The following is a 12,796-nucleotide window of genomic DNA, read 5'->3' on the forward strand; positions in this document are numbered from 1 at the left end:
AGAGGAATCAGTACTGTCAGATTCTGTTCTAAAATGTTTTTGTAACATAGAGTATAAGACACATGATGCTCTTTTTACTTTTTCATTTTTTTCTTTGTTTTTTTTTTTGTTTGTTTGTTTGTTTTTTTGCGGGCCTCTCACTGTTGTGGCCTCTCCCGTTGCGGAGCACAGGCTCCGGACGCGCAGGCTCAGCGGCCATGGCTCATGGGCCTAGCCGCTCCGCGGCATGTGGGATCCTCCCAGACCGGGGCACGAACCCGTATCCCCTGCATCGGCAGGCGGACTCTCAACCACTGCACCACCAGGGAGGCCCTGTTTTGTTTTTAAAATGGAAGAAAGCAGGTATGTTTTAAGATACTGACTAGAAAATCTATCTAAATTAAGAAAAAAGGTGAGAGGAAATTATCCTTGGAAATGAGTTTTAGTATATGTAGGTAGACCTACTAAATAACACATTTTTTGGATCCTGCAGGGAAAACAAAACCACATCTACTGAATAAATTATAAATAGATCTGTCAAAAATAAAAGTAATTATGGCACGAAACATTTTTATTTTTTTCATTTGTCTAGTCTGACCTCCTATGGAGTGTTAGAGCTGAAGCTTTAAACACCAGAATAGAATTATTTTCTGGAAAGGCCAAACTAAAGTTTGACATTAAAATGGCCCCCTCAGAAATATGACAGGAGAAAATATACATCTCTTAGAAATGGTCATAACCTTTCTTGAAATACATGTCTATTATCTAATGAAATAATCAGAAATGTGCAAAAAAAATTTTGTGTGTATACCTTTATTTATTAGAAAAAAACCCTACAAACAACCAAAATACTGCAAAATAGAGAACATGTTATATAAACTATTGTGTGGTGTTATACTACTCCATTATGTATTTTATGTCCTAGTGACTAAGTGAGCAGGCTAGAAGCAGACTCTCTGGATTTGAATCTCAGCTCTGCCACTTACAAGTCATATGAATTTAGATAAGTGACTTAACCTCTCAGCGCCTCAGTTTCTTCATCTTTAAAATGAAGTTAATAATATCATCTGCCCTATAGAATTGTAACAGGGTTTAAATAAACGACAGTGGTGAATGTCACACAGTAAATAGTTAATAAGTATTAGCCATTATTATGAAATACTGTACAACCATTAAAAATAAAAATATTATAGACTAAAGGAATATCTTAGGACATGGTATATTTTTTGAAATATATCGTTAACTTAAGAAAACAGAAGACAAAGTATCATACAGAATGAAAAATTCCTAAATTAAAAGTATATATATATGAATATATACAAAAACACTGGAATGCTGGAAGGATGTGTATGAAATATCAGTAGTTACCTCCGTACAGTGAGATTGTGGGTGTTTTTTCCTTATTTGTTCACCTCTGTATTTTCAAAGTTTCCTCTAATTAACATATTTATAATAAGAAAACAAGAATGAATTATTCAAAAAACTACCTCTGTCCCAGTATAAGACATTTTTGATGACACCAAAAGATTCGGGGCTGGAAAACTCCTGAGTCACGTAATTGAACAATTTTCATAAACCAGATCCTTTATTGCTGGAGAATTCTGTATCTTTGAGTTATAAGCAGCTTTTGAACATGTGAGCATAGGGCAGTACTTTGGCACACCTGACATTAGAGTTAGAAACACTTAAGAAGGCTGTAGATCTGTTTATACAATCTCCTAAATCACTGAATTTAAAGCAAAATAAACTCAAACGTACCACAGAAAAGTTAAAGTAAGTGGACTGGATGTGCAATGGACTTAAATAATGGACCCTAGCCATCATCAAAGCACAATTTATCACAGGGAATTTTCTTTGTGTGAATGGTTTGGATTTTTTTTTTACTAAATAGGATCAAAGAACAAGCAGTCTTTTCTAGAGTCTAGTAATAAAATTTCTTTTATATGGGTTGCCCTAATTAGACAGAACGGTTCAGGATTTTCTTTCTCTGCGAATTTTAAAGAAAGACTTTCCTATCGCACCCCACCCCCATTGCGAATCGTGAGGCCACCTTGGCCGGGAGCCAGCTCATCCCACTTTAAATGGTACTTCTCTGCTCTTTTTTACTATAAGCTAAGCAACTGAATTGTGATGTTTGTGCCTCAAGAAATAAATTAATAACTCTTGCCTGCCTCAAATAAGAAGGAAGGAATGAGATATTGACAAAGGTTGCCTCTCCTTGAACGTCCCCTCCAAGTTAACATGCCTGTCACGTGTGGAGGTAACACCGCTGTTGTGATCTGTAGGGTGCTTTCAAGTGAACACCCTCTGAATTTGTTGGAATTCGAGACACAATTTAGAGTTTTTATAACATCCATTTTCTCTGTTGCCAGGAAGATTTGTTTGGAACAGTCTCCTGAATTTTAATTATTTTAAGCAAGCATTATTCCTCTTTCTCAAACAAATAAATTTACCAGTCCACGAAGCTTTGGAAAAATTTAAGAAATGACAAGCAAAACATAGCTGAGAGGACACCACCCAAGAAATGGGTTTAGCAGAGGCCTCAAGGATTCACAACTCTTGAACTCTGTGTAACGGGGGTCTGGGAGATGGAGAGGAGAGACAGAGAGATACTGGATGAGCACAATTTGTGAAAAATCCCTCTTCTTCCCCTTCTTTTGAAAATAATCCACAGGCACCCAAGCAAAGTATAATTCTGGCACTGGCCTAGGGCGCTTCAACCTTTAAATGCAATTCTACTTAGCCTTTTCGTTTCTCGGTTTGGGAAAACAAAGCAAATGTAAAGCAAACAAAAACAAGCCGTAAGTAGGTGAAAATGAAAGATTTTTGATCTACCATGGCATAATTTAATGGGGAAAAACAAGTTCCTAAAAATATAGTACGTCATTTATGGAATCAACTTCCAGCCTGAGAACCAAAATAGTTTATTCGCTCATTCCTCATTAATTCACTCATTTGATAAGTATTATCAAAGACTTGCCATGTCCTTGGCACTTCATTAAGCACTGCTAATTCAGGGGTGAACAGGAAGTGCAAGCCCTTGTCTTCAGGGACCTGGAGACAGACAATGAATAAACAAATCCCATAACTTCAGGTATGATAAGTACTAGGAAGAAAAGCAGGGATTTTAAATGCTTGCCACTATCTGTATTGCCATTTGTTTGGGGAGATGTACTGTTTGTGTCTGTTCTCCTGCCCCTTTAATTGGAATTATACTTAAGGTCTGGTCCAGAGATATCCAAGAAAGCTTTTTGGGGTCTGTGTTGGTTCTCTATGGCTGCTGTAACAAATGACCACAAATTCAGTGCCTTAAAACCACACACATTTATCTCACGGTTTCTGTAGGTGAGAAATCTAGGTGAGCTTGACCGGGTCCTCTCTGTAGGGTCTCACAGGCTGCAATAAAGGCTGTGTTCCTTACTGAGAGCTCTGGGGAAAAATCTGCTTCCAAGCTTATTCAAGTTGTTGGCCAAATTCAGTTTCTTGCGCTTGTAGGACTGAGGGCCCCATTTCCTTGCTGGCTGTCCACATTCCTTCTCCTGTCCACGTGGCCCCTCCAGAAGGGCAAGTTGAGTCCTTCCCATGGCTAGAATCTCTGACTTCTCCTCTGCCACTTCTCTCTGCCTTTCTCTTCTGCTCTCTGAGAAAACTCAGTGTTTAACGGCTCATGTGATTACACTGAGGCCACCAGGTCATCCAGGACAATCTTCCTATCTTAAGGTCTGTAACCTTAATCACATTTGCAAAATTCGCTTTGCTATTGTAACATAACATATTAACAGGTTCCAAGGATTAGGGCATGAGCATCTTGTGCGGGCCATGGGGGAAGAGCGTTCAGCCTACCAAAGATAAGTTACTGTATTTCATATGGATTCCATTTAATTTCTCCCAAAGAATCTGTACCTAATGAGTATGGGCCGTTCTTCTCTTTCCAGGACGTTCGCTTGGCCAGGAGATTATATGATATGGCTGCTGAAACAAGTCCGGACGCTCACATACCTGTGTTCTTTGCCCTCATGAAACTGGAAACTGTGCATTTGTTTCGAGATATCCTGTTTTTTAATGTAAGTTTGTCTCAGATAGGTCCCAAAATCTCTGAAAACTCCAGTGAGCAACTCTTGGGAGACGGGATGGAGGCAGATGATGGTTCTGAATGAAGTGGGAGGCTTGGATTTATTTTTGACAGAATGTCTCTTGCCAGCAGTTTACCATGAGATGGAAATGGATGAAATTGGACAATACCCTTGGACCATACTGGGATTTATTTGTGATTGGCCTAATTGTTGCCGTGCTGATCTTCTTGCTTAGAAATCGCTACCTGTAGGATCTGGACCAGAGAAAAAACCTGCTCACGGGTACCAGTTCACTTCAAGTCATCTTCACTAAATAAAAAATTTCCCCGTCAGACTCAGGAGTCTGCTGCTGATTTCCCATATAGGCCTGTGATGGAAAATGGACAAGGGTTGGGACTCATCCTCTGAGAAACCATTTCAGATCTCCTGCTTAGTTGAGGTGACCACTTGGGGAAGAGGGGATTGCTGGAGACTGATCACCTAAGATTTCCTTACAAACTTCTCATCATGGGGATCTAGTCCTGAGTTAGGGATAAAGACCACCCATTTTCATGTGGTTGTGACAGCCAGTCCCCTTTAGAGAGGACAAATGGGTTTCTTGGCTCCTACAGACATACTGAAGTCAGGAGAGGGGGAGTTTTGGGAGGGCAAGAACACAGATCCCTCAGAATGTGATAAAGGCAAAAATTACAAACAGATGCTTTGTCTTATGGGAATGATCTGGTGAACCACATTCTATCTCCAGGAGCCAAAATTCCTCATGGCATTGCTGTGCCAGGGGGACTGATTCAGCCTCCTCAGCCGGGGGCCTTCTATCAAAGCTCCCTTAGCAGCTGTGCAGTGAACGGCACCATTTGGGGTCTCTCCAGCTTGCACCCCTCTCTTCCATTCCTCACTGGACCCCTGTGGAATCCCCTTTGGAGTATCCATAAAGGGAGAAGTTACCAGTCTCCTAGGACAGAGGCTAAAGGGCCCGGTTCTTTGTCTCCTCTGACAGGTGAAGCAGGGCTGCGGCCCAGTGCTGGGGACAGTGCAGGGAGAGAAGAGTGCAGGAGGCCCATGACTTATGTGAAGGGCCAGTCTTGGATCTCACCCTCACTGAGCCTCAGTTTCCTGATCGGCAAAGTGGGAAGATCTTCAAGATCTTAGAGAGCTGGTATGAGAATGAATGGGATAACGTATGTAAAGGAATTATCACAGGGTCCGGCATCTGGAATAAACTCCATAAATGGTAACTTGTAATATTCTCTAGAAGCTCATGGCAAGTTTGTTGGAATGTGTGGACAGCTGAGCTGATAACACTCAATGTGGTTTCAGTGCCCTGCAGTTAGTTCTCCAGCCAAAATGCTGGGTGTTTATGTAGGAAAAGATTGTGCTTGCCTACTTGAAAACCCAAACTAGGGACAGGAAAAGAGTTAATTAATAATGTCGATCATGGGAATTCCCTGGCAGTCCAGTGGTTAGGACTCTGAGCTCTCACTGCTGAGGGCCCAGGTTCCATCCCTGGTCGGGGGAACTAAAATCCCATAAGCCTCGCAGCACAGCCAAAAAAAAAAAAAGAAAAAATGTCAACCATGATCAGAAAGGAGAGGGAAATGGATTTGGAACCAAGCCTGGGTTTGAGGTCCCTTAGTAGCTCTACGACTTTGGGCATAATTTATCCAAACCTGTTTTTCCTCCATAACATAGGACTAATTCCTACCTGACTGGAGATTTTTACAATTTCAATTAGCCTGACTTCACAAGTGCTTTGTAAACATTGTACACACACATACTAGCCACAGTCATTTACCTGGCCGTTGACTATCCAGGCTTGTCTGAGGTCTGAGTGTTTACAATTTCCTGACACAATCCCTAACTTACTAGAGAGTTCCAGTCCCAAAGGAATGATAAAAGCCCCATTCACAAATGTGAAAGGAAGGAGCAGGCATCCAAACCTCAGGTCAGAGCCTAACGGACAGGAGGGCCGTGCGGTTCTCTCTCTCATGTGTCTGGAATGTGAGCCCATCAGAGACGGGATAAGTGCAAAGAGGGGAGCGTGGAAGGTGAGCCCCGGTTCCAAGACTGGGTGAAAGATGACCTCCTAGGAGGTAAAGCTTGTGAAAATAGCTGCAGGCGGGGTGGAAAGAGAGACTCTGCGGCTTGCTGTGTAGAGTAGACACTGCCTGAAATACAGGAGCAAGGGCAGCGTGAGCTCATCAATTTCCTGTTTCAGCTCGTTGTTCCAAGTAACTGTGAGCCACAGGCTTTGAGAGCGCGAGTGGTTGGTTTAGGGTGTTGGAATCATCCAAACGTCTGTTTCTGGGCCTCTGCTCCAGAGCCTCCGCAGTAGCAGCTCCCACCACCGCAGCGCATGGACTGTGCACCTGCCCGCACCTGGGCGGCTTTACGGTGACTGACCACTGGTCACTGTGCACTATTTTGCACAGCGCCTTCACTTAAGTGTCTCAATCAGAGTACTTTTGGTTGCAAGAAAATACACCGTGTCAGCTTCCCCGTGGTCTCCAGCCAGCCCAGCTGCGAGCCCTTTTGGAGTGGTGGCTAGGCCTTCTCATCTCTAGGTATCCAGGGCCTCAGATATAGTAGATGCTCAATTAGCACTGGATGACCAACTTGCCCACACCCACCTTCCTCACACCCAACCTGGTCCAACCCACCCTCTTCTCAACACAAGCTCGTCACGAAGTGCACAATGACTCATGTTTTTATAACTAGCACAGCAGCTGGTCCTTCAGAGTTCCCGACTATAACGCAAGGGAGGTTAAAATGGAGTTTATCTGTGATTCATACAGTTTTCTCTCCTCAGGAAAACTGATGCTCTGGAGCAGGCTCTATACCTTTTAAAACTCCCGATGCCAAATTAAACCAGAATCTCTGGGGGTGGGAGCCAGGCAACAGAGCCCAGGTCGAGGTCTACTGTAACCCGCAACACTGAAATGTGCTCTAAACAAATTCGGTGTAAGGGGGTGACTCTGGGTTTTGCAAAAGACTCAGTACCGAAGACCCTTGGATGGAGAGCTGTGCCAGGGACGTTCACAAATGTACCTCCTGCAGGGTGGGTGCAGTGGCTGGTCCTTAGCTCTGCTGGGGTTGCATGAGTGACATCAGGCCTGCCGCAGGGCGCTGGACAAGACTCTGGAACATCTATGTTCCAGGCCTGTCCTCCAGAACCAGCTAATGACCTCAGGCATATCAGTCTCTCTTTGGGACTCAGATTCCTCAACTGCAAAATAAGAAAGATTTCTCTGATGTCTTACACCTCAAAAGTTTTATAATTCCAATCCAGCCTCTCAGGTATAACATTAAGATCTATAACAGCAAAACGCCCTAAAATCTTCCCATGTGTGGCAAGAATAGAATTACTTTTTAGGCTGTGAGATTATTTCAGTTCTTAGCTTTTGTTCCTTTTTATCCTGCCACCTAATTAATTTCATCCAGCATTGGTACCTGTGTTTTGATATGGAAACATTTTTTGTGGTGTGTGCTTGTGTGAAATGAGTTATCCTAATTTGTGTTCTATTAAACAGAAAATAATTTCTAAGTAAAGATAAAGTGCCTCTGGAAAAAAAAGAATATTCAATCTTCACCTAATAGAATATTAGAGCAAATCTCTTATATTTGAGATTTGGATTTTGCCATAGAGGCAAAACAGCTGTCTGAGGTCCTATAACTTATTCTTTTTTAAAATGGGATAGTGATTTTAAGTGGCATCTGTTTATTAGTCAATCTTCTTGTGTGAGCAAGAGGGATTTTATGTAGGACAAATGGTAAGCTAGCATCACAACGGCAGTCAATAATTTGTTCTTGAAAGCTTCTCTAAAGTTCATTCTATCTAGGAAAATAATAGCTAACATATCATGCTTATAATGTGCCAGGCACTGTTCTAACCGAATGTATTGTTAACTCATTAGAGCTTTACAACTACCTTCCCAGGAGAATACTCTATCATCTTCCCTCTTTTTCAGAAGAGGAAGCTGGGGTCAAGTAACTTGTCCAAGGCCACACAGCCAGGAGGACCAGGTCCAGAGTCCGTGCTTTTAACCACTGCACTGGGATTGCCTTGAGAAAGTTCATAAACAACTTTTGCAAGATAACTGAATGTTAAGTTTTCCTGCAACCATTCAAATTATTTAACAAGCCTTCACAATGCCAGGCATTGTGCTAGGCTAATGTTTCCCAAAACATGTTCAAAGTCTTGCAAGGTGCTCCTTGATAAAAGAGTTATTGGGTGATTAAGTCTGGAAGATGCCATAAAATATAGACTCCTCTGGGACAGTCACAACAACATGAGCACATTAAAGATTCTGAGAAGTCTTACAGGATATATCCATTTAATTTTGTTTGACCCAGCTTTTCCAACCATATTTAGCTCTGGAAACTCTTCCTCTCCCCCTGCTCTAACCACTACCTTCTTTTGTAGCTCCTATTAACAGCACTCTGTAATCTGAGGACTACTGCACCAGACATGTAAGTCATCTTATGAGCTTGGCTTTCGAAGCCTTTGGAAAGGGCATTTACGCTCTGCTGGGCAATGTACTAATGCGTCTAGGAATGGCACATGTCAGCAGTTGAGTGACTTATACAAGGTAAGCTGGTTAGTGGTAGAAAGGGGATTCAACAGGCAGGTCTGATTTCAGAAGTCATGCTGATCATGCTACCGGGCCACCCTGGTATCTAATGACAGCTGGACATCTTGCCTGGATTGGAGACCTATCATCCCACAATATAAGGCCCAGTCATCTCTGATGTAGGCCTTGATGTGACCTCACATCACGGTTCTAATCTTATTCTCCACGATGAAGCCCTTCCCTGTTTCCAGTCCACCTGCCCCCTGCTATCCCTGTCCACCTGCTGTGCGTGATACCCAGATTCCACCGGGATAAGAGCTTAGCCTGGAACCCCAATCAAGTGGCTGATCCCTGGAATTTGAAGCTGAATGTGTCCGATGCCCACTGCCTGTCTTTCCAGCGTCCCGCTGCTTGATGTGCTCACAGGGATCCCCATTGTCTGCCTGGCAGCGAGTCCGTCTGGGCCATCTCTGCGGCTGACAGAACCCTGGTTATAGCAGTGGCACTGCTCAAGGGGTTGAACACTTAGCTGAAAGGCAGAACTTGTGGACAGAAAACATCGTATCAAGTGCTAACGGAGATGGAACTCACAAAAGTTCAGGATGGCCTGGGACAAGAAGGCAAGATTAAGTTGAGCTGGATAACCGACTGAGCTGAGAGTTGAAGGGACCTGGAAGAGTTTGGAGGGCAGGCGGCTCCACAGGGACAGATCCCAGCACAGGGCTGAGTGTGTGTTAGAGGGTGGGGTCACCTGCCTGGTTCCAATATGTTGGTTGGGATGTATGTTTATGGGGGGAGTGGAGACATGGAGAAAAAAGAGTGGTCTCTCACACAGAAGGCTCTGGCCTCCAAAAGAAGGCAGCGTGACAAAATTAAGTGCTTTGTCCCATACAAGACTGAAGTCATATATTGGCTCTGCCATGTATGTGACCTCGGAGAAGTCACAACCTCTGTGAACTTGTTTCTTCATCTGAAAGATGGGGACAGTAGAACAAGTGTCTACTCGATAGGGAGCTGTGCTGATGAAATGCGAATTGAGAATGCTAATCAGAGGCTCAGCACACTGCCTGGCAGGGGCATAGTACACAGTTTTAAAAGGAGCGCTTGGCCAACCCACGGCACCTTGGTACAGGGTAAGTGAAGCTGCTTTTGTTGAGAAGCTTAGCTGGCTTCAGACGAAATCTAAAGTTAACACTGAAGGGAAAAGAAGTCCCCAGATGTCAACATGGAGACTGAGAAACTGCAAGGATGGGAGGGCAATCCTGGCTACTTCTGTCTTGGGACCCAGATCCTCGGGTTGAGCTGAATGCTTCTGAAATCATCCTGCTCGATGGCTCACAGCCATTTCCCACCATAACGTGGAGGAAGGATGTCTCACGCTCCCCTCAGTAACAGGGGCTCCAGATGGCCTTGACTCTCAACCAATGGGAGGAGGGTGGAAAAACATTTCGTTTGAAAAAGCCCCTCAGGAGCTTTCTTGGAAGGCAGGCCTGGGACCTCTTTTGAGATCGAGTACCAAACCTGCAATTTTACAGATGAAAATCCTGAGGTCACAGAGATGGTGCCAGCCCACGTGTCAGGAACCAGTAGGGCCAGGACTAAACCCAGAGCCCCCGACCCCCAGTCCCTGCCTGTCCCTCTACTTCTGGGTTTTTGGCAAGGGCTGGCAAGTCCTCCCTTGGGATTCTCCTCCCCGCCGTCTCCTGCTCCCAGTCTCAGCCCAGGCCCCTAACACTGTGACCTGGAGCTGCCCCGGACGGTTCTTCTGCAGGGCTGGCTCTGACACACAACTAGCACTGGCTCTCCTGGGCACACGCACGAGACTCTTGTACAAGGAGTCTGGGAACTGGCCGGATTACACCCGGACTTGAAAGCGCAGGCAGTTTATCTTTGCCTGGTTTTGGCAACGGCCTGCAGGACCAGGATAAACTCTGGCTTTTAAAAACCCTTAACCATTTCCACAGCATTGTGCTCACCTGAGAGCCTGTAACAAGCACGCAGCATCAACAGTCCATCCTGATAACAAGCTGTCAGCAACTCAACAGCTGAGACAGGAGGGACTGACTGAGAAAACCATAGCCGCTGTTACCTCACTGAACTCTCAAGGTCAGAGCCTTCCTTCTCACGTTCCCTGGTTTCATTATGGACTCGCCCCATCAGGTTTCTAGAAAATTGATCCTAATATGTATTCCTAGGAAATGAAATTTGAAGCCTACTAAATGTACCTTGGGAGGTTAGCTCTACTTTGAGATACCATGGACTCAAACCTCAAGGAAAGCGTATCTCGGGCCCAGTTTTTCCCGAGAACAAAGGTAATATGGTAGTTTATGCTGACTTTATACAATTTCAAGTAAGCAGAATATGTTCTATACTTCAAGGAACAACTTGGCATACCCTGGGCACCTAACTTTTCCCAAGGTGAGCATATTAGTTATCTAAGCCTGTGTTAACAAATTACTCCAAACACAGTGGCTTAAACAACAGACATTTATTATCTCAGTTTCTGTGGGTCAGGAACGTGGAGTGGCTTAGCTGGGTGGCTCTGGCTCAGGGTCTGTCATGAGACTGCTGTCAAGGTGTCACCTGAAAGTCACACTGGGGTTAGAGGATCTCCCCCGGGTTGGCTCCCTCACTGGCAGGTCCGCGCCATCCTCTCCCGAGCGCTGCTCGATGCCCTCCACGAACGGCACTGGCTCTCCCCAAGGCTGTGATCTCAGAGGAGGAAGCGGGCCTCTTACGACCTCCTCAGAAGGGACACACCACCACTTCCATATTCTATTTGTTGGAAGCGAATCACTGAATTCAGCCCAGACTCACAGGGAGGGGAATGAAGCTCCACCTCTTGGAGAAAAGAGTATCAAAGAATCTGTGGATAGATTTTAAAACCACCACAGACGCCAAAGCATTATTTCCCTATTTGTTAACAACAGTACCTTCCATTTTCTTCAAATTTGTTTTTTTAAACCAGCGAGATAAATACCTGTCAAGTATCCAGGCAGAGAATTAAAGTACCCCAATTTCTGGAAGGGCAGGTCCGCTTATTAGTTTCCTGAAGATAAACTTCACATTATTAACAGCAGCAATAACAACCTCCCCACCTCGAGCCCCCCTCTAAAAAAAACCCTCAAAACTTTCTTCTTAGGCAAAAGAGACTAAGATAATAATTTACGAAGGAATAAAATAATCACTATGCCAAGTATTCTTATTTTCCCCAAATGTCTTTTAATGTTTCTTTCTTTCCTACACAGATGCCAATCCATGGTTAAATACTTTTATTTCATCCTTACTTAAGGGACATTCACTGAGTTATAAAAACTATATCTTCAATATAGGCCATACTGTAATTGTTTCCACCTAGTGGATAAAAATGGTACTAAAAGGGTTTGAAAAACAAAACTTGTTTCATAGCTACTTCAGGAAGTACACCTTTCTGTAGCTGTAACTTTTTACATTCATATCACAAACTTGGTGTCTATGGGTAGCTTCCATCTCAACAAATCCTGAAGAAATTCTTTGTTTTAAAAATGTAAGTTTTCATGAATACTGCCACCTCTGTAATTCTCTAGGCCAACAACCTGGAATACTGCTAAGAACCAGGAAATAATCCAAAAAGTCTCCCAGCAGCCAACAGATGTCCCAGGCCCACCGCCTGAAGCCACGTTAGACTGACAACTAAGAGTGCAGAGAAGAGTCGGGAGCCCGGCACATGGGTCTCGATGGGGATTTGTTAAGGGAACCAATAAAGCCCATGCATTTTACTCCAAGAGTCCTTCTCACAGAACCTCCTCCCTCTTTCTTACCTTAAACCCCGTCCTAGAAACCTTCCAATCTGAGTTCTAATCTTACACATCACAAAGGGCAAGAAGAACTGACAAGAAAGTTCGTTTCTGTAAGGCCATTGAGATTGACAGCAAGTAAGAAAAATGCAGGAATAGAGACAAACCACATCATTCTTGGGGCCAGTCAGTGTAGGAACAAGCAATGCAGTACAAGTTGTGATAGTAACTGTCAAGTTATAAAGCTATAAAGAAAAAAAGTTGTGATAATAACTGTTGAATTATAAAGAAATAGTTATGTTCTATACACTGTTTAAAATGTAACACATTTTGGAAATATTTTTGATAAGACATTTTTTAAAATTTTGTGGCTTAAAAGGATGGGTCCCTAATCATTTGG

The 12,796-nt window shown here is 43.7% G+C and overlaps 1 protein-coding gene across 1 annotated transcript in view; it reads left to right on the top strand.

Moving 5' to 3' along the window:
• Positions 1 to 4,303, top strand: part of SEL1L2 (SEL1L2 adaptor subunit of SYVN1 ubiquitin ligase) — a gene marked incomplete at both ends in the record, with an annotated part of 99,688 nt that extends 95,385 nt beyond the window's left edge. The window contains 2 exons of the mRNA XM_079718959.1: positions 3,915 to 4,043; positions 4,184 to 4,303. Of these exons, the coding sequence (XP_079575085.1) occupies positions 3,915 to 4,043; positions 4,184 to 4,303 (249 nt within the window). The remainder of the gene's footprint in view (positions 1 to 3,914; positions 4,044 to 4,183) is intronic.
• Positions 4,304 to 12,796: the final 8,493 nt, after the last annotated feature.

This window comes from Hyperoodon ampullatus (assembly GCF_949752795.1).
Source record: "Hyperoodon ampullatus genome assembly, chromosome: 14".
NCBI classification, from domain to species: domain Eukaryota; kingdom Metazoa; phylum Chordata; class Mammalia; order Artiodactyla; family Ziphiidae; genus Hyperoodon; species Hyperoodon ampullatus.